At 43.4% G+C, this 22386-nt stretch overlaps 1 protein-coding gene across 1 annotated transcript in view; it reads left to right on the top strand.

The window, feature by feature from the left end:
• Window positions 1-22386, top strand: part of DYTN (dystrotelin) — a gene marked incomplete at both ends in the record, with an annotated part of 46838 nt that overhangs the window by 5796 nt on the left and 18656 nt on the right. The window contains 4 exons of the mRNA XM_080932975.1: window positions 5996-6067; window positions 6281-6444; window positions 9300-9411; window positions 11425-11573. Of these exons, the coding sequence (XP_080789101.1) occupies window positions 5996-6067; window positions 6281-6444; window positions 9300-9411; window positions 11425-11573 (497 nt within the window). The remainder of the gene's footprint in view (window positions 1-5995; window positions 6068-6280; window positions 6445-9299; window positions 9412-11424; window positions 11574-22386) is intronic.

The following is a 22386-nucleotide window of genomic DNA, read 5'->3' as shown; positions in this document are numbered from 1 at the left end:
GTTAGTGGAAGAGTGACACTGGCTATATAAAACGGGCACCCTGCCTGTTGGGATTCTGTAAACCCCACCCCACAGTTACCTGGCAACAGATATGCTCCGCCCCATTACCTGACACTATAAAAAGGGCTGCTTGCCCCCTCCTCTCTCTTCTGTGTTCCTGCTCTTTGCTCTCCGGCTCTTGCTCACCCCCTCTTGCCCCTTCATTCCCCATTCCCTTTTCCCTCTATCTCTCTCCATGGGCTCATGGCTGGTCTCTACTCTTCTACTCCTCTTTTCTCTCTCTCTCTCTGCCCCTACCACCCTCTTAACTTCCCTCCCTATGTGACTGGTCCCTCAGGTGGAGGGGATCCCAACATGGGTCTCCCAGAAACATTCCCCTTGCTCCCATGCCTCATCACACCTCTGTGGAGCATTACCCCGCCCTGCTTCATCTTTTTCCTAACACTGCCTTCTTCAGTGGGAGGAGGGGAGAGAGTATATACATTCGAGTGTGCGTAAGAGAAAACTGGGAAGGACATCAAGTGAGAGTATGGTTATAAGAGTTTGGGTACCTTACCAATAGCTACACCACTAAATAAATGTCTTTCTTTTCCATCAGTCATTAACTTCATATACATTCTCCAAGGGGAGCAGAGTCCAAGACATGCTAGGGTACTGACAGACTCAGTCTTATATAGACTTTGTTCAGGAGACTCATAGCTGCTCTGAGTTTGAAGGCAACGGCCACGCAATGTCCAGACATCAGTATTCCATGACTGACTTCCCATTTCCTCTCAGCTCTTCTATTCTTTCTGATGCTCCCTGAACCTTGAGGAGGAGGCAATAAAGATGTCCCATTTATGGCCAGGCACTCAACAGACATTTATTTCCTGCACTTTGACCAGCCATGGGTCTGTACAGTGACTGCCAACCACTGCAAGCAGAAGCTTGTCTGCCCAGAGTTGACAGCAGGTTTTAAATGTTTTAGTAAGGTTAAAATGTTGCAGGCAGCAAGTGTTGGGGGTTGGGGGGTCTCAGGAGCAATAGAGAGGCATAAATGTTCTCACCCCCAGAGATAGGATTCAGCTCTGAGACAAAGGAATTATAAAATAGTTTTAACTGGAAAACAATAGCACAGACTCGGGAGGCAAGATGTGGACAGAGTCATATCTTATGGAAAAGCTCAATTAAAAAAATAATGATTCATAAACTGAGGTAGATAAAGGGAAGAATTTCCAGGATTAGTCTGTTTTCCTAGCTTAGAGTCTACTCCCGTTCTGTTCCTGCATTGAGTGTTTAAATGAGTCACAACATCAAATACATAGTGGGAAGTGTCAATTATGAAAATCTAATGATATGGAAATGCTAAAATTAACAAAAGGCACTTAGCATACATCTTGACATTGGTCCCAACTGGTCTCACAAGTGTCCTGACTTCTGTTTGTCTTTTTCTTTTTCCTTTTGTGACCCTAGAGTTCATACTGCTTACTATTTTAAAAGAGAGAGAAACAGAGATAGCGGTAGAGAGACGAGAGGCAGGAAGACTGTTAGAAAGAGACAGATTCAAAGCCAGATTTGGGGAAACTTGAGGAGATTCTCTGACTCAGATCTGCCTGATGGGTTTAGTGTGGTTTTATGGAGGGAAGGGGGGATGTCCAGAGAGGTCTGTGCTCTGGGCAGGGTCTTCATCATCCAGAGGTGTGCCTGCTTCCCTTGTCTCTGCTGGGAACCACACATAGACTTGGCCATCTTGCAGCTAGTGAATGAGAACCTCTAAAGTCTTCTTTTCAGCCAAAAAAAAAAAAAAAAAAATTAGAAAGGAAGAGTGTGCTGGTTAACTTGACACAACTGAGATCATTGGAGAAAAGAGAATGTTAATTGAGGAAATGTCTCCATCTGGTGGTGCGTCTGTAGGGTGCCTTCTTAATGATTAATGTGAAAGGGCCCTGCTGTAGATGGCACCACGCATAGGTAGGTCTTGAATTACATAAGAAAGCAGCCATGCAAAACAATCCAGTAAGAATCGGCCCTTCTTGGTCCCCCCTCACCCCCATTTCTGTTTGAGTTACTGCCTTGATGTCCCTCAACAAAGGACTGTGAACAGGGACCTGTAAGCCAAATAACCCTGTCCTTCATAAGATACCTTAGAACATGATGCTTATCACAGCAGAAGGTAAGCAAATTAAAATATGGCAGGAGGGGCAGTTCTCATGATGACCTGGTTTAACGCAGTTCTGTAATCAGCTTATAGCTGCTACACAGTTTGCTTTTCTCTGGACCATAACAACCTGACTCAGAAAAAATGCCAGGTGTATTAATACTTTACTGCTCTTCCGGTGGCTGCAAGAGTGCATAGATCCTGCCGCAGATTTTCTGCTGTCTGAGGCATGCCTCAGGCAGCCAGCATTGCAGATGTTCATCCTTAACAACTCCATGTCTCGGGGCTCAAGCAGGTACCAAGCCAGGGGAGGCTTCATCTGCTTAGCCACTTGTTCCACCAGACTGGTAACAGTAGAGCCAGTTTCAAAGTGGATTCGATAAAAGGAACTGGGCAGAGGGGCATTTCTCTCTCCTCTACAAGTCTTTGGGACTTCCTGATCAACACTCGTGGCTTCTGATTAGCTCTAGTCTCAAAGGATCTTAAAAATCCACTGGTTTCAAATTCAATCAAGGTCAATGGGCTGCTGAGCTGCTGAGCTCCTGGCTCTCACCGCCTCTCCTTCCTCTGACCATACAAGGCCAGGTTTCTGAGAGGGCCAGTGGGAAGGAGTTTTGCAATTTGCATAGCAAATTATGATCCCATTGGCTTCCATTATGGGATCCAAGACAGATTATGGCAGAAAATTCCAGTCCTCCAAATGTGATTCAGATCATCCCCTAGGAATGCTAATTATCATTCAGAGTGCCATCCTGCCCGAGAGAGAGTGTGCCACCTAGTCACATTTCATTCTTCTCCATAGAACACCTGCAAGAAATTAGCCAAATAGGCAATTCAGCCACAGAGAAAAGCCTTTTCGCAGATATTTAAAGGGGAAGCATCAGGTTTTAAATTCTACTACAGTAGGAATCCCAACTACAGGGTCAGAATCACAGAGCTGGTGATCTGTCTTTCAGCACTCATGTTTTACATATGAACTGAGACCCTTTTCTTCATTAGGGATAAGGACACCACTGTAAGAAGTATGTTGGATCATCAATGCTCTTAATGAGTGGCCCAGTTAGTCCATCAGCACTCAGAAGGCAAAATGGGAAATGAATAGCTGGGAGGCTGCTGCTGTTGTGGTTTTTGACTAAATAACATAGGGAGTAGTTACTTATGCCCTACTGGTGACAGGGTTATTAACAATTTAAAACGCAAGCCATCTTGTTACTAGTAGGCAAATGTTTGTTGACTTTTGTCTGGCTAATTGTCAGCCAAGTGGTTCTAAGTGCCACTTTCCTGATTGGGAGGATGTTTATCTGAGTTGACGGACTCCGCAGGAGGGCTTTGCAATTACTTCTGAGATCGTAGGCAGTGTGGCTGACAGCCTGCGCTGGGCAAGATGTCAGATGTGAAACTGGGACTCCTGTCCAAATGGGAATAAATGAAGGTGACGGGTTCACACATCTGTGTACACAGAAACCAGAGCCAAATGTGGTCGCCATCTTGGAAATCACAAGAGGTTCTAGGTCCCTTAGTTAATACCCCTGTGGTGACAGTGTTTGGCAGGACGGAGCACGGACAATCAAGTCACTAGATTATCAACAAAATCAAGATAAGCAAGTAAATAGAATGTAACAAATTTTGTCCCTTTAATAAAGAGGGAGAATTTCTAAGATGATAACCCAATCTCCCAATAAATTTGCTTTTTCTTCTCTTTTTATCTTAAACACAATGTTATCACTTAGTGATCCCTTGATCTATTTAGTTTTAAAAATTTCTATTTAACAAAGATTACATGTCCGAAAGCTGTGAAGGGCAGCATAGTGAAGTGCACATGCCTGTGGTTCCAGGGACTCCGGCATAGGATGGGAGGATGGTTGTTTGAGCTCAGGAATTTGAGGCCAGACTGCAAGATCCTATTTCAAAAGAATAATTACAGAAAGGAAAAAAAAGCAAAGGAAAGGAAAAAGGGAGGAAGAGAGGAAGGGAGGCATGGGAAGGAGGGAGAGGAGGAGGGAGGGAGGGGGGAGGAAGGGAGGTCTGTTACATCATTATGTATCACAGGCAACACAAACACTCACAGGACTGTGTAATGGTCACCACAGTTTAGTCACGTGCACACCCATCTACCCAAGTCACTGTTTGTTTGTTATTAGGGTCCAGTAATGAAGGAAGTAATGAAGGAAGACCCCATACTCACATAACATGCAAAGGCACAGGGCAGTTATTCTGCAGAAATTACCAGCATACAGGGGTCAACCATTTATCAAAATGGTGACCCCAGACAAAGGTGTGCCAGCCTTTGGGAACTTTAGCTAAGGTGAGGTAATCTAAACCTTCATTGATGGGTGCTGGGGAAGTTATATAGGTCTGTTTCTGATTGGCTGCTATGTTAGTTTTACTATATTTGGTGAGGCCTTGAGGAAATTCCAGGATCCAACTCAGCTCTGAGCTTAACATAGCCATTAGTAATTAACAGACCATCCTCAGTTGCTTCCGATGAAAAGCCCAATCCACTTCCCCAGGAAACCAAAACGTCTCCATTCTCAAGGTTTTTTGTTTGAGGGGGGATCATCTCTCAGAGTCAATTTATGACTTGAAAATGAGGATAGCCCCAAACCCGGTTGCATGTCAAATATCGAGTGTGCAGGATGACATCACTAACACGTTACTGTGCTGTGTGTTAGATCCGCAGAACCCATCCACCATAAAGTTTAAGTTTATACTATTTGAGCAACCTCTCCCTAATTTTCCCACTTCAGCCCCATCTCAAAGAAGCCACACTCTACTCTCTGTTTCTATAAGTTCAGCTTTTTAAAGATTTCTCCATGTAAGAGAGAATGTGCAGTATTTCTGTGTATGGCTAATTTTAATTTTACTTAGCATATTTTTCCAGGTTCATTTATGCCACAGCAAATGGCAGGGTTTCCAGTTTTTAGAGGCTGAATAACGTTCATTGATGCCAACAAGCACCTAGGTTGTCCTTATATCTTGGCTGCCATGAATAATGCAGTGAATGTGTAGATATCTCTTTTTGATTCAGTGAGTTCAGTTCCTATCTGTCCTTCCTTTCGCCGATGGTGATTATCACCCTACTCCAAAGACTGGAGTTATGGTTTACATGTAAAGTGCACCCCCAAGAGACTCCCCAGTCAGAAGCTCCCAACCAGTAGATCCTGTCACTGAGAAGTGAGTGAAGACCCTGATCTAACCAATGTCTGAATACATCAAGGGAGACAGACTTTGAATGAACTATTGGTAGAAACTTTCTTTGGGGCCTAGTTAAAGAACTAGGCCAACAGTGATATATTTCCCTGGGCCTCTCATTCCTCTGCCCCTTGGTCACTATGAGGTCTCTCTTGCCACCTTGACAATGCTCTTTCTTGCCACAGTCCGGAAGCCACAGACTGAAAGCACAAACCAACCTCAAACTCTCCTCTCGGGAAGTTCTTTATGTCAGACATGTTGTCAAAAGAACAAAAGGAATAGGACAGACATGTGCTCAAATGAGATGATATAAAAACACTTGACATGGTTTTTCTTAAAGCCACTGTAAACCTGAATGCGGTGTCACTGTAACCTCCACGGGGGTGGGGGGAGATTAAAATAACCCACCTGGAATTCTAAGAAGCCAGACTATAGGCCTCTACCCTTTGCTACCTCAATGCCTTCCTGCTGTGATCTCACCCTTGGCCTTTCCTTTTTCATCAGTCAAACTCAACCGTTACATCACACAAAACCTAAACTTAACTTTTTTCTTTTGATTGAGATGCTTCTTCCGTTCTCAGATGACCTCTGTTGTTGCTCGCACGGCCTCTGTGAGCATCATGACTAAGTCCATTTTCAGAAGTTAACCCAAGGTTGCCTTTGCAGATTCCAACTGTCGTGGGAGAGAGCTGCCCTTTGTGTCCCGTGGAAAGTGCTATCCACAGCTGCTTCCGAGGGGTGAGTACTATGGCCCAGGGAGCTGGTGCTGAGGCTTTAAGACTTTGCTTATATTAGACGTCACGTGGATTCCAGGACTACCTAATTTTGGAGGCAGCCTTGCCTCTAGCTTTCAGATGTCTTTATCAAAGCAGATACAGAAACAGAGGGGAGAAAGAGGGAAGAGAGGGCAGATCCCTCTGGACGTGGTTTCAGCCTGCTCTTGCTTCCCAGGTGTTGAGCTCTGGAATCAAGGAGGAGAAGTTCCTGTCTTGGGCACAGTCTGAGCCTCTTGTCCTCCTCTGGCTCCCGACCTGCTACCGACTGTCGGCCTCAGAAACAGTTACTCACCCTGTGCGGTGCAGTGTCTGCAGAACCTTCCCGATCATAGGACTGAGGTACCATTCAGTATCATGTTCCCTAAATGGTCATTTGACAAATGGACCAATGGTAGAGCTGCATAGGACAAGACTCTCTCTGGGATCCTTTCTATACATCTGGAATTTTCTTGCCTTTAGATCATTAATCGCCTGGCTGAGGCAGCCTGGTTGAAAATAAATTTATTTCCTATAATTGGTGAAATATTAAGGTTTTCTTTTTCCTTTGACTCACACTCAGAAGAAGCCAACGTCTTTGTTCTTCTAAAGCAATGGTTTTTCACCTGTAGGTCAAGATCCTTTTAGGGTCAAACAACCCTCTCACAGAGGTCAAATATCAGATACACTGCATATAAGATATTTATGTTATGACGCATAACAGTAAAATGACAGCTATAAAGTAGCAACAAGAAATTTTATGGTTGGGGTCACCACAGCATGAAGAGCTGTATTGAAGGGTGGCATGAGGAAGGTTGAGAACCAAGGTATAAAAGAGGTGTCTTTTGTTCCAAACAACTTTTTAAACACTTTGACACTACCACCAAGAATGGTTTGTTAATTGTGAAAGAGCCATTAGGCTGAGCAGGTCATAAGGATCATGTCTCTAACGATGTGGGACAATCTCTACAAAAGGCTACACTATTATCTCCAGCTTCCAGAAACATTAAATCCTGTGGTTAGCAGGTAGTAGAGACCAGTGGTCTAAATCCAGACTCCCTACCTTGCCACCATAAGAACAAGGTTTGGGAGTCAAAGGAGCCATCAATCTAGAGCAGATCTGCTGAGACATGGGCAGATGTGAGAAAGTCTCGTTCATGGACGAGAACTTCTGAGCCCCTCCTTGACTTTAACAGTCACCGTTTAAAACCCCTTCCCAGAGGTGTGATGGTACACACCTTCAATCCCAGCACTCGGGAGGCAGAGGGAAACTGGATGCCAGCCCTCCACAAAATAAGTTTCAAGAAAAATGGGGCTACAAAGAGAGACTCTGTCTCAAATAAACAAGTAAGTAAACGAGATATCATGACTTCGAGGTGGTGGCTCACGCCTTTAATCTAAGCACTAGGGAGACAAGGGCAGACCAGTACAGTCACCGAGTGAGTTCTAAGACAGCCAGGGCTGCATAGAGAAACAGTGTCTGGAAAAACAGGGAGAAATAAAGGAAGGAAGGAAGGAAGGAAGAGGGAGGGGGAGAGGGAGTGGGAGAGAGAGAGAGGGAAAGAGAGAGATTGACGTATAGTTTTGAAGAGAAGCAAATGAGACTCCTAGGCCAAACATGAGCAAGCCATGAGTCATGATTTATGGACACAGGTATGCGGCTCTGCAAGGGGGAAACTCCCAGACTTCAGTCACAAGGGGCCTAGAAGGGGAGGAAGTCAGAGCCCCAAGGCTTCTCATTGGCCAATTTGGTCCCGTTCTCTTGTATTTCCTGATCTTCACTAGTTTAGACATGAAACACATTTCTCATGGGCAAAAACAGGTCTGCTGGGCCCACTGGAAATCTGCAAATCAAGTTTTAATTTTGCTGAGAAGCTATGTTGGGTTTACAGGGGATTTGGAGAAAGCAGCAAAATGTGACCTATAAAAACCTCTTTGCAGGTAAAGGTGTACTTTATATAAATAACCACTGTATGTCAAAGCCCGATAGAGAATTAATTTGAAATTACACAAAATACAACTTGTTACATTGAAAACGTTTTCCCCTCAAAAATCGTTATTTTATGACATTGAGTATCGTGTTTTTTATGTGACTTTATGTTTTCATGTGACATGCTCAGTCCACCAAGAAAACGGCAACACATAGCATGAAATGTGTCAGACTTCTGTCCAACATGCCTTTGTCATTACAAAAATGAAGTTAAACTTAGATTGCTGGTGAGCTAAGGAGCACTGGCTCCAGGGATGTCTGTGTCTTTTAGAGAAGTCTCTTGATACGTGTTTAGATGTATTACAGCCAGAGCCTTAAGCTTGTGGCTTTGGCTCTCAAAGCTCAAACAACTGCTTTGGTTTCAAGGAGGCTGATGGAGAAGCAACCACAGAGCAGAAGCCACCATGGTGCTCAGAAGGTGCAGGAAGAGTGAAAGGCTCGCTCCACTATGGGAAGAAAAGGGGGCTGGGACATGGCTCAGTGGATAAAGAGTTTGCATTGAAAGGGTGGAGACTGAGTTCTATTCCTTAAAAGCTGTGGGCACTGGGGGGGGGGGTGGAGGGCAGGACTAGAAACACAGGAGGACACTGGAGATTGGTGGTCATTCTAGACAAATGGGTCAGTAACAGACTCAGTGAGAGACCTCAGGTCGGAAAATAACGTGGAAGACATCCAACATCAGCCTATAGCCACCACCAGTGTGGAAGGAGGGAGGAAAGGAGGGGGAAGACAAGGTATAAAGATCAGATGTTGTCTCTGTTACGAGAATTAAGTTCTAGATAGATGGGTATCATTTGTGTTCTTTAAAATAAGTCATATAAGGCTGAGATGAGGTGGTAGAAAAAGCTTTGCTGAAATTCCCAACAAACCAGCTGTATAATTCAATCAGCTGTCTTTCTTGTGACTCTGAAGATGACTTCAGAATTTGAAGGAACACACTTAAGGGTCATTAATTAGCATACCTTCCAGACGATTCCCTGTAGCTCTCTACAATGCTGGATGGTTCATCCAATAATCCTGATTAAAGGTCTTGTTTCCATCTTCTACCTTGTGTTGGGAAGGGGAGTGCCTTCCCACTTAAAGTGTGTCGATTAGTTTTCAAAGCTGCACAAAATTTTACAAGGCCAAGAAGGCACGCCCCGTATGTTTGGGGTTCCCATTCTCTACTTGAATCTCTTCTGTTCGCCCTCCTACCGGTGATGATGTAAGCTTCCTTTTCAATCGGCAGATACCGCTGTCTAAAGTGCCTCGATTTCAACATCTGCGAGCTGTGTTTCCTCTCTGGTCTCCACAAAAAATCCCATCAGAATTCACACACCGTGATGGAGGACTGTGTCCAGGTAACACTAAGGCAGTGTGGGAAAAAATGTCACTGCCCCCATCCTCACAAGACATTTGATTTAAAAACCTGTCCTTTTGAGCTGAAAGGGATTGCAACCCCATAGGAAGAACAACAATATCAACTAACTATATCCCTCAGAGCTCCCGGGGACTAACCCACCAACCAAAGGAAGCCATAGTTCCAGATAGATATGTAGCAGAGGATGGCCTTATCATCATCAGTGGGAGGAGAGGCCCTTGATCCTGTGGAGGCTGGATGCCCCAACTTAGGGAGATGCTGGAAGGGTGAGGGTGGAGTGGGGGGTGGGTGGGGGAGCACCCTCGTAGAGGCAAAGGGGAGGGGGATGGGATGGCGTTTGCAAAGGGGAGACCGGGAATGGGTATAACATTTGAAATATAAATAAGTAACCAATTAAAAAAAAAACCTTTTCTTCTGTCAGTTAACACTCAAGACACTGGCGAGGGCCAGCTCAACCATCAACTTTCTTAGTATCACAGGGCTCTAATGTGACCCAGAGCAGTGTGTGCTGGAGGAGAAAGTCATAATGATACCCATTGTTTCTTAGGAGTGACACATGCATGAGACTAAACGTCAATGTGCTTTGTTTGCATCTCAGGTTTTTATAACTGTTTTGGGGACCAAGAAAGGCTTAATGGGCTACAGTCTGACCCCTGATCTCATGCTAGGAGACACCTGTCAGAGTTAGCAACTGGAATGAACACAGAAGAAGGGTGTAGATTTGACAGAAATAACACCACCAAGCTTCTGGTTGTGGTCCTACTTTCAAAAGCTTTTAATGTGACTTCCCCCAAGTCCTAAATTTCAAGTGCCTTTTCCTTTCCCTTTGGGACAGAAAGAAAAAAATGTACCTAGGTTTTTGCCGAAAAGTAAAACTCTGTAACTCTTGATTCTTTTAAAGAAAATCATTAGGAACCAACAAATCCATTTAATTCCAAGAAGAAAGAAAAATATAATGCAGATGCATTTTGCTGTTCTTATGGGGGTGGGTAGCAGTTGGGGTGCCTGAGAAAACATTGTCTTTTTAACCACTGATTTCAGGTGAATCTGTCCAACGAAGTTTTTCATTGTACTAAAGGCGAAGGTTGGATTGCCTTCACCAAAGACAGTTTTCTGGTTCTTTCCAATTCTCTCTTCAAGATCAAGGTCCATTCAGGATGCACAGGCTCCTGAATTTTTCCAAATACTTTCCCCTGGAGCAAAGCCTTGTTAAACTGCTCCAGCTTAGTTCCTTGCCTCTGAATACCTTTCTGGCCCTTGGAAGCCTGTGTCTTGATGGTGTTATAGTGCCACCATGTGGTCATCTTGCTAATAGACATTCATTTTCAAGAGCTGGAGACTGCAAATTGATTATCACTGTTTCTTTTCCCTGAAGCTGTTTCGGTGGGTGGTTTGGCTAGGTTTCGGGTCCTCCACTACCCACTGACATCGTATACAGTAGCAAACCGGCCGGGAAGGGTGTTCCTAGAGATGAACCCACAAGCCCCCACCTTATTCTTAACGGAACCCACGTCTCCAAATGTTAGCAACCATAAACTCAGTTCGATGTTCAAACAGCTTTTAGAATCCCCAGTCTAAGAAGCAGTTGTTTATTGAAGCAGTTGGGGGATTCAGCACGGAGACTTGTGCTACATGCAGGTTTATACATGAAAGGTGTGAAGGAATTCTAGGAGCAAGGAAGATTATGTTTCCCAGTTGTCAGCAACAGAAGAAATAGTTACCAATGTTCCATATCACCACCAATGGATAAGGAAAGGTCAGGCTTAAGCTGATCTGATGCTCTTTAAATGTTTCACTTGTTTGATTTCATGACTTTTGTTCATTTGTGTGCATGTGTGCCAACAGCCAACACATGGAAGTCGGAGGACAACTTGTGGGCACCAGTTTTCTCTTTGTACCGCATGGGATAGAGGGTCAAACTTGGGTGGTTAGGTTACCCACTGAGCCATCCTGTCTACTCGTCAGGACCCGTCAGTGTTGTTCATTTCCACAGATGTCAGCAGCAGAGAATACAAAACTCCTCTTCACGAGCCTCAGAAACAACTTGGCCCAGAGATGCCACAGGGCAGGAGCTACGGGGAGGCAGGGGCTGCTGGGCCAGCTGGCTTCGAGGGACTCAGCTAGGAGCCATGGGCAGACCAGGTGCGTAGTGTGGGTGCTGGTGTGACAGCCAGCACAGATTATAGTCACAGGTTTTTATTTTTATTGCTATGTATTAATTATACACAATAATAGGTTTATTATAGCAGTTGCCTACACTCATATAGTTTATCGTTATTCACCGTGTTGCCTTCTCTTGTCCCCTATTGCTCCTACTGTTCCTCTCCATTTCCGCCGTCCTCTTCTACTTTCATATCTTCCTCCTTTCATGTCCCACATCTGTTTCTTTCTTTCTCACCATCCCCCATCCCCCGCAAGCAACCTTAAAGTGAATATAGATCTTCAGGGAGGCACGGGGTCTCCAGGACCTCTCTTCCCCTGGTGACGAAATGCTGGTGGGGCCAGTCTTGAGCAGGTCTCCTGCGCAGGTAGTCACGGGTAGCCCGAGTTCAAACGCAGATTGGTATATGGTGATCCACCCTTTCATCTCTCTCTCTTTCTCTCTCTCTCTCTCTCTCTCTCTCTCTCTCTCTCTCTCTCTCTCTCTCTCTCTCTCTCTCTCTCTCTCTCTCTCTCTCTCTCTCACACACACACACACACACACAACCTTTCTGCTTCCTCTTCTGTGATATTCTCCGGACCTTGGAGGAGGAGCTACACATTCTGAGAACTCAATGACTGCTGAGTCTCAGTGCTTGCACTATTCATGGGGCCCAGCAGCAGATTCAATGCTAAAGCCCCTGCGGAGGACAGGGATGGGAAGAGGATAGAGATTAAATGACTTTTTACAGCCTTTAGGTCTGCAGAGAACTAAGAGGCAACAGCGCCATGTAGTGGCCACTGAAGTAGTTGCTCTTGCAAGTAAGTGAAGGCGTCAGGGCCTTAGGAGATTGTGTTTGAGTAAGTGCCCTGAGAAGTGGGGGAGAACACTTCGCGCTTGAGTGTGCGTGAAACCGGACTTGTGCTATAGATGAAATTTCACATCCTTCCATTCGCTTAACCTGAATGGTTAAGCTGTCCCGGACATTATCCTCCAAATAATTATTGCATTTTGTTCTGTTGTCTTGCTTTGCTTTTTGAGACTCTGATCTGCTGTGTCCCAAGCTGGCTTTGAATTCACCGTGTGACCCAGACTAGCTTCTTACCTACTTTCTTTCACGTTTTCAGTGCTGAAATTGCAGCTGTATTCCCACCACTCCCAATGTAAACTATAATTTTTTGTGTATATATACATGCTTATATAATGTGTGCAGATGCCCATGTGTTTGAGGGTACATCCACATGCCAATGTGGAGGGCAGTGAAAGACTTCAGAGTGCTTTTCTCTAGACACTGTCCACACTTTTTCCTTAAAAAATGCTGTACTTATTTATTTGTGGTGTATGGGAGCACATATTCCTATATGCCACATTCATGCCTGGTGCTCATGAGGACTTTGGATCCCGTGGAACCGGAATTGTAGATGCGTGTGAGCTGCCAGGGTATTGAGAACCGAACCCTGGTCCTCTGGAAGAACCCAGTGCTCTTAACCATTTAGTTATTTTTCCAGTGCCCCCTCCCCTAGTTAGAGATACTTCTCTCTCAACTGGCCTGAAACTTGCCAAGTCAAGTGCTGGCTGTACAGCGAGCCCCAGCTTTGTCTCTTTCCCAGTGCTGGGTTGAAGGTACATGCCACCACACTGGGATATTTAAACGAGGGGTTAGAGATTCAGACTGAGATCCTCATGTTTGCAAGGGGAGCACTCTACCTACTGAGCTTCTTCCCAACCCCACAAGTCATCATTTTGATAGCCCACTCCCCTTTTTTCTCAGGATAGCCTGCTCTCACCCTTCTCTGGAGAATCGTTGTTCATCAGCAAGCGCACACATGCTTAGAATCTGGGTGAAGAAAATACGGAGCCCCGGAGTTTGATAGGAGCTGAAACAGAGAAACCTCAGACTCGCCCAGTGGCACATTGCAACCTTTGCTGTTCTGTGACTTACTTTCTTCATCTCGTTGCAGAAAGAGCCTGTCCTTCATTCTTCCGACATTCTGTGTGTGGGGACAAGATAAACAGAGGGAACTGCAAGGGTCGTACAGCTCTAAAGTCATTTAAGTTCTTGGTTTTATATCTGATCTACCCCAAGTATAATAAACGTGATAGCACTTATTATATATAAGTATAATATCTACCCCAAGTATAATAAACATGTTGTTTTCAGCATGGTCTGGTACTCAGGGACTCTGACTGGTGACCAGTCTGGCAAACCCATGTGCGTGTTATAATTTCACAAATGTGATCGCAGGCAAAGAGTCTCCCATGCTCCCTGTCAAGCTGGAAAATCAGGGATGCTCATCTTCTGTGGCGATGGTTATTGCCCGGGGACAGAACCGGACTGGTTTAATAATTCAGCAAGCTATTCTGCACGAGAAGACGCCTCCTTCCTTTTGCTATAGATTTGCTTACACATGGCTGTGCACATCAGCAAGAATAACTTCCATTTATAAGAACATAATTGAAAGTGAGATGTCAGGCATTACCCTTATTAAATATTTGGTGGAAGTTCTTGCAAACATAATAAAAAAAAAAACAAAATTAAAATGCCGAGGAAGAGAGAAGATGAAATCACTTGGAACCAAAGGAACTTAGCAAAAAAAAAAAAAAAAAAAAAAAAAATTAAGGCTTTGATTGATGATGGAACATGAAAGAAATTTGCATAAAATCGACAGTTCTTCACTCAATCCCTGGCAATAACCAGCTAGGAATTTCATGAAACTCTCGTTTATAATGTACCCAATTTTACAGAGAAATGATGGACAAGCTTAGCAAAAAACGAGACGCATAGAATAAAAATCATGCTACGTCAATAAGTACGGAAAACAAGACCCAAGCAAACAAACAAAAACGCATGCTGGATAGCTGGACAGGATGCCATGAACACAGGGTGGGAGAAAGTGAGTAGGAAGTCGGTCATAGGCCAAACTGAGAAGGGGACCAAAGGCCATAGATTGGCTCAGAAATGTATTGGCCTTGCTCACGGGCGGTCCTGGGCATGAGCTAGCTGACAGCAGGAAGCTTGGGTAGAGCTGAGGCTCCCACAGAGGTCCTGCATCGCTGCAAACCTTGATGGGGTGTATCATATCATCCCTGTCCTTCCACCCAAGACTTCCTGAGATTAGCTTCCTCTTTAGACAGGCCAGGCTGACTTCTCCCCAGCGATTACCAGTGAGGTTGCGTGCTTTTTTAAAAACAGGTTCATTTAGCGTGATATTCCCCTGTGTGCACTGCCTGTCTGTGGCGGGCAAGCTACTTAATACAGAATAGTAACTTCCAGGATGCTTCCCGCCCTGTGTGATTCATTGTATGATGCAGAAATCTGCGCAGTGAAACTGACCCACCATTCCTAATGCTCACACATTCACCCACTTGCAAACTCTTCTATGTGATGCAGAATCAGTATTCAAGGTGCCACGGTAGCAGTTACAAATCGGCAGGAGATAAAGGTCACCCACACGAGCCTCTCCAAGCTGCCGTTGGACTGGAGGCGGCTTTTGCTGCCTTGTTTCAGCTTCACACTGTAAACAAGTATCTTTCACACGGTCTATTCTGGACTAGATATTTTCACACTTTGGTGCCTTTCAAAGTGGTTTCCACAGCTGCAAGCAGCCCTCTAGTGTAGTGCTGAAGTATTTTCGGGGCTCCCGGAAAGCTGTGATGTCGCCTGATGAGACATGTGTGAGATGAAATTTCTGAATAAAACATTCAATGTGGTAAGGAAGTAACTTCTACCTGCACCTGATCTCAGACTTCTTTTTTTAATTATTATTAATTGGTTATTTTATTTATTTACATTTCAAACATTCTCCCCTTCCTGGTCTCCCCTCTGCACACCACATCCCTCCTCTTCGCTCTCCCACCCACCCACCCACTCCTGCCTTACCACTCTAGCATCCCCCTACACTGGGACAACAAACCTTCCCAGTACCAAGTTCATCCCTCCCACTGATACCAGATAAAGCCATCCTCTGCTATATATGCAGCAGGAGCCATGGGCCAATCCATGTGTACTCTTTGGTTGGTGGTTTAGTCCCTGAGAGCTCTGAGGTATCCAGGTAGTTGATATTGCTGTTCTTCCTATGGTGTTACAATCCCCTTCGCCTCCTTCAGTCCTAACCCTAACTTTTCCATTGGGGTTCAAGGGCTCAGTCCAATGGTTGGCTGGGAATACCTGCATCTGTCTTAGTCAGATGATGATGAAGCCTCTCAGAGGACAGCTATACTAGGCTCCAGTCTGGGAGCAATTCTTGGCATCAGCAATAGTGTCCAAGGTTTGGTGTTTGCAGATGGGATGGATCACTGGGTGAGGTGGTCTCTGGGTGGCCTTTCCCTCTGTCTCTGTTCCATTATCTCTCTCTGCATTTCCTTGAGACAAGAACAACTCTGGGCTAAAATTTTTAGATGAGTAGATGGTCCCATCTCTCAATTGGAGGCCATACCTATCTACTAGAGGTGGTCTCTTCAGGTCCTATCTCTCCTCTGCTGGATATTAAGCTAATGCCATCCCCATTGGGTCCTGGGAACCTCTTACTTCCCTGATGTCTAAGACTTTCTGGTGCTTACCCCCACTCCCCACTCCCCACTCCCCACTACTACACATTTCTATTCATCCTCCTGACCCTCTGGACCTTTCTTATGTCTTTCTCCATACCTGATCCTGCCCTGCCTCTTTTTCCCCTCCCCCTCCTCTCTCCCTCCCTGGCCCTTCCCTCCCTCTACCTCCCAGAATTATTTTGTTCCCCCATTGAACTAGGATTGAAGCATCCACATTTTGGTCTTCTTTCTTGTTAAACCTCATACGATCTGTGAGTTTTATTGTGGTATTCTGAGCTTTGGAGCTAATATCCAGTTATCAGTTAATATATACCATGTATGTTTGTTTGGGTCTGGGTTAATCTCACTCAGGATAATTTCTAGTTCTATCTATTTGCCTTCGAGTTTCATGAAGTCATCATTTTTAATAGCTGAGCAGTAAAAATGTACCACATTTTCTTCTGTTGAGGGGCATCTGGGTTGTTTCCAGCTTCTAGCTATTATAAATAAGGCTGCTATAATCATAGTGGAATAGGTGTCCTTGTTATATACTGGAGGATCTTTTAGATATATGCTCAGTAGTGCTATAGCTGGGTCTTCAAGTAGAACTATTTCCAATTTTCTGAGGAAGTGCCCAATTGTTTTCCAAAGTGGTTGAACCATCAGCAATGGAGGAGTGTTCCTTTTTCTCTATGCTCTCACAAATTTCTGCTATTGCCTGAGTTTTTGATCTTAGCTATTGTGAGGTGGAAGCTTCTGTCATTTTGATTTGCATCTCACTGATGACTAAGGATGCCAAACATTTCTTTAGGTGTTTCTTGGCCATTTGGGAGTCCACAGTTGAGAGTTCTTTGTTTAGCTTTGTACCTCATTTTAAAATACGGTCATTTGGGTTTCTCAAGTCTAACTTCTTGAGTTAACAGCTTGGTTATTAGAACCATTTGCTTGGAAAATTTTTTCCAGCCTTTTACTCTGAGGTAGTGCTTGTCTTTGTCACCAAAGTATGTTTCCTATATGCAAAAATATACTGGGTCCTGTTTACATAATCGGTCTGTTAGCCTATGTCTTTTTATTAGGGGAATTGAGACCATTGATGTTGAAAAATATTAAAGACCAATGATAGTTGCTCCCTGTCATTTTTATTGTCAGAAGTAGAATTATGTTTGTGTGATTCTCTTCTTTGCTTTTGTCATGAGATTAATTTCTTAAGTGTAATTTTCTTCCTTGTGTTGGAGTTTTTTTCTATTATCCTTTTTTTTTTTTAAAATAAATTGAACAACTTGCTTAGGGTCTCGGTTTCCACCCAGTGGGTCCGTGCATGCAGAACAGGCACTGAGGCCATCTGCCACCAGGAACAGCAGAGATCCAGGGACACAGGCCTGGTGAAACTGCACAGGGAGTAGCAGAGAGGTCTGTGCTGAGCGCTCAGAAAGTGTGCCTCCCCCCCCATTGGTTTAGGGGAGCAGGAACCCTGCCTTAGGGACTTGGTTTGCAACCGGAGAGCCCATGCATGCAGAACAGGTGCTCAGGCCATCTGCCAGCAGGAACAGCGGAGATCCAGGGACACAAGCCAGGTAAACGGGAAAGATGAGAACCAATCACTGGCAATAAGACCACATATAATCACAGACACAAGATGGCAAGAGGAAAGCGAAAGAACATACCCCAGGGAAACCAAGACAACCTGGCAACACCAGAACTCAGCTCTCCCATCACAACAAACAGCAGAATGCCAAGCACTCCAGAAAAAGAAGACTTAGACCTGAAATCATACCTCAAGATGATGGTAGAGATCCTTAAACAAAAACGAAAGGAAAGGCATAAAGAAAAAGATGTTTTTAAAGAGAAAACAAGAAAAACACTCAAAGAACTAGAGGAAAACAGAACCAAAGAGATTAAGGAATTGAAAATGGAAATGAAAACAATAAAGAAAACACTAAAAGAGACAATCCTGGAGTAGAAAACCTAAAAAAGAAATCAGGAGTCACAGATGCAAGCATATCCAACAGACTACAAGAGATGGAAGAGAGAAGCTCAGGAGCCGAAGACAACATTGAAAACATAGACAAAACAGCCAGAGAAGATGCAAAAGCCAAAAAGCACCTAACCCAAAATGTCCAGGAGATCCAGGACACAATGAGAAGACCAAACTTAAGGATAATAGGAATAGAAGAGGGTGAAGAATATCAACTAAGAGGCACAGTAAATATCTTCAACAAAAATCATAGAAGAAAAACTTCCCTACCCTTAAGAATGAGATGACCATGAGGGTAAAAGAAGCCCACAGAACTCCAAATAGAGTGGACCAGAAAAGAAATTCCTTCCGACACATAATAGTCAAAATGCCAAGTGCCCAAAGCAAAGAAAGAATACTAAAAGCAGTAAGGGAAAAGGGTCATGTAACATATAAAGGCAGACCAATCAGAATCACACCCGATTTCTCAACAGAGACTATGAAAGCTAGAAGAAGATCCTGGACAGACATCATGCAGACCCCAAGAGAACACAAGTGTCAGCCCAGGCTGCTATACCCAACAAAACTCTCAATCAACATAGATGGAGAGACCAAGATATTCCAAGACAAAACTAAATTTACACAATGCCTGACCACAAACCCAGCACTACAATGAATTACAGGTGAAAAACGCAATACAAGGAGGGAAACTACAACCCAGTAAAAATAAGAAAATACCTAAGCAAGAAAACCAAAAGGAGAAAGACACACAGGCACAATTCTACCTCCAAAAGCAAAAATAGCAGGAAACAGCAATCACTATTCCTTAATATCTCTTAACATAAAAGGACTCAATTCCCTAATAAAAAGATATAGGCTATCAGAGTGGATACATAAACAAAACCCAGAATTTTGCTGCATACAGGAAACTCATCTCAGAGACAAAGACAGACACTATCTCAGAATAAAAGGGTGGGAAAAAAACCTTCCAAGCAAACGGCACCAAGAAGCAAGCTGGAGTAGCCATTCTAATATCAAATAAAGTAGATTTTCAATCAAAAGTTATCAAAAAAGATAAGGAAGGACACTTTTTACTCATTACAGGGGAAATTTGTCAGGAGGGACTCTCAACCCTTAACATATATGCTCCAAATACAAGAGCACCCATATTCATAAAAGAAATCCTACTAAAGCTCAAAAAGTACATTGCACCCCACACAATAATAGTGGGAGACCTCAAAACCCCACTCTTAACAATGGACAGATCATGGAAACAGAAACTGAACAGGACTCAGTAAAACTAGTAGAGGTTATGAGCTAATTGGAATTAATAGACATCTACAGAACATATCATCCTAAAACAAAAAAATACACCTTCTTCTCAGCACCTCATGGCACCTTCTCCAAAATTGACCATATCACAAAACAAGCCTCAATAGATATAAGAAGATTGAAATACTCCCATGCATCCTATCAGATCACCATGGTCTAAGGCTGGTCTTTAATAACAACAAAGACAACAGAAAGCCCATATACACATGGAAACTAAACAATGCTCTATTAAACGATTCCATGGTCAAAGAAGAAATAAAGAAAAAAATTAAGAATTTTCTAGAATTTAATGAAAACGAAAACACAACATACCCAAACCTATGGGATGCAATGAAAGCAGTACTGAGAGGAAAACTCATACCTCTGAGTGCTTTCAAAAAGAAACTGGAGAGAGAATACACTAGCAACTTGACAGCACAGTTGAAAGCTCTAGAACAAAAGGAAGCATATAAACCCAAGAGGAGGAGACGGCAAGAAATAATCAAACTCAGAGCAGAAATTGACCAAATTGAAACAAAAAGAACCATTCAAAGAATCAACAAAACCAAGAGCTGGTTCTTTGAGAAAATTAACAAGATTGATAAACCCTTAGCCAGACTAACTAGATGGCAAAGAGAGAGTATCCAAATTAACAAAATCAGAAATGAAAGTGAAGACATAACTACTGGAACTGAGGAAATTCAAGAAATCATCAGATCCTACTACAAAAGCCTATACTCAACAAAGCTGGAGAATCTGGAGGAAATGGATGAATTCCTAGACAGATACCAGATACTAAAGTTAAACCAGGAACAGGTAAACCATCTAAATAATCCCATGACACCTAAAGAAATAGAAGCAGTCATCAAAAACCTCCCAACCAAAAAAAGCCCAGGTTCAGATGGGTTCAGTGCAGAATTCTATCAGACATTTATTGATGACCTAATACCAATACTCTCCAAACTATTCCAGAAAATAGAGTCAAATGGAACACTACTTAACTCATTTTTCAAGGCCACATTAACCCTTGTTCCTAAACCACACAAAGACCCTACAAGGAAAGAGAAATTCAGACCAATCTCACTTATGAACATTGATGCAAAAATACTCAACAAAATCCTTGCAAACCAAATCCAAGAACACATCAAAACGATCATTCACCATGATCAAGTAGGCTTCCTCCCTGGGATGCAGGGATGGTTTAATATATGGAAATCCATCAACATAATCCACCATATAAACAAAATCTCAGCTGTTCCTGTTGGCAGATAGCCTGAGGGCCTGTTCTGCACACAAGGGCCTACTGGGTGGAAACTAAGACCCTACGGTGGAGTTCCTGCTCACCCGAACCAGTCGTCAGGGGGTGCACTTTCAGGGAGCTCGGCCCAGACCTCTCTGCGCCCCGCTACTTGCAGCGCAGTCTCACCAGGCCTGTCTTCTATTATTCTTTGTAGGGCTGGTTTAGTGGAATGATATTGTTTAAATTTGATTTTTCATTGAATATCTTGCATTTTTTCACCTATGGTAATTGAACGTTTTGCTGAATAAAGTAGCCTATTCTGGCATTTGTGTTTTCTTAAGGTCTGTGTGACATCTCCCCAAGACTCCTTTCAGAGTCTCTGTTGAGAAGTCTGGTGTAAATCTAATAGGTCTGCCTTTATATGTTGCTTGACCTCTTTCCTTACCACTTTTTAATATTCTTTCCTCATTCTATGCACTTGATGTTTTGATTATTATGTGATGGGAGGAATTTCTTTTCTGATTCAATCTATTTGGCATTCTGTAGGCTTCTTGTACATTTATGGGTATCTTTCTTTAGGTTAAGCAAATTTATTCCTATACTTTTGTTGAAAATGTTTACTGGCCCTTTGAAGTGGGAATCTTTACTTTCTTCAACACTTATTTTTCTTAGTTTTGGTCTTTTTATTATGTCCTGAAGTTCCTAGATGTTTTGGGTTAGAAGCTTTTTACCTTTTGCATTTTCTTTGACTGCTTTGTCTATGTTTTTTATGGTATCTTCTATGTCTGAGATTTTCTCTTCTGTCTCTTTTATTCTGTTGCTGATGCTTGTATCTGTGACTCCTGATCTCTTTCCTGAGTTCTCTATCTTCAGGGTTGTCTCTCTTTGTGATTTTTTTATTGTTTCCATTTCCATATTTAGATCATGGTTTTGTTTAATTCCTTTACCTGTTTGATTGTGTTATTCTGTATTTCTTTAAGGGATGTATATGGTTCCTCTTTAAGGGCTTCTGTTGTGGTTAAAAAAAAAAAAAAACCTGCGGTAACCAATTATTTTGGGCTAGTGCCTGCATCAACAAGCTATATGGCACTGTAGAGTATCTTTATCTCAGCAGTTCCATGCTGCTCCCAAGTACTTGCAGACCCCAGTTTCCTTTGATCCAGGCAGTCTGATCTGCCTGCCCTGAATGCTTCAGGCCTGGGTGATCCATGACCATCCCAGGGTGCTGTTTTCACTCACTTTCCCTTGGTGGGTTGTTACCATGCCTGGCACACACCCATCCCAATCACGTGGTGGGCTTTGTGCATCCCCCTGCTACACTTTCTTTTCATCCAGTTAAGTCACCACATTAATGAACACACCAAAATACTCATAACAACCTGTAATTATGTGCAGAGAATATTTACATCCTCCACCGTGTTGGCTTCCTGCTCATTCCCCTTCTACCTCTTCCTCTGGCTCTCCTGATTCTTCACTTCTCCCCTTCCTTCCTCCTTCATAGACTTTTCCCATATACCCTTCCTTCTCATCCAATGATAGGCTTCGCCTTATCCTGGACCCACCTTGCTACTTCATGACCTTATCTATGGCTTCTATCTGTTTACCTGTATTCCCTTGTGTTTGTTTAAGGGACTTATTTATGTCCTCCTTAAGGTCCTTTATCATCCTCATGATATGAATTTTTAGATCAGAATCTTCCTTTTTGGTATGTTAGGGTATCCAGGGCTTGCTGTGGTGGGAGAACTGAGTTCTAATGTTGTCAAGTGGCATTGGATTCTGT

The sequence above is a fragment of the Micromys minutus genome (assembly GCF_963924665.1).
Source record: "Micromys minutus genome assembly, chromosome: 19".
Classification (NCBI taxonomy): domain Eukaryota; kingdom Metazoa; phylum Chordata; class Mammalia; order Rodentia; family Muridae; genus Micromys; species Micromys minutus.
Note: the sequence above shows the minus strand (reverse complement) of the source record. Positions and strands in the feature narration are given on the sequence as shown.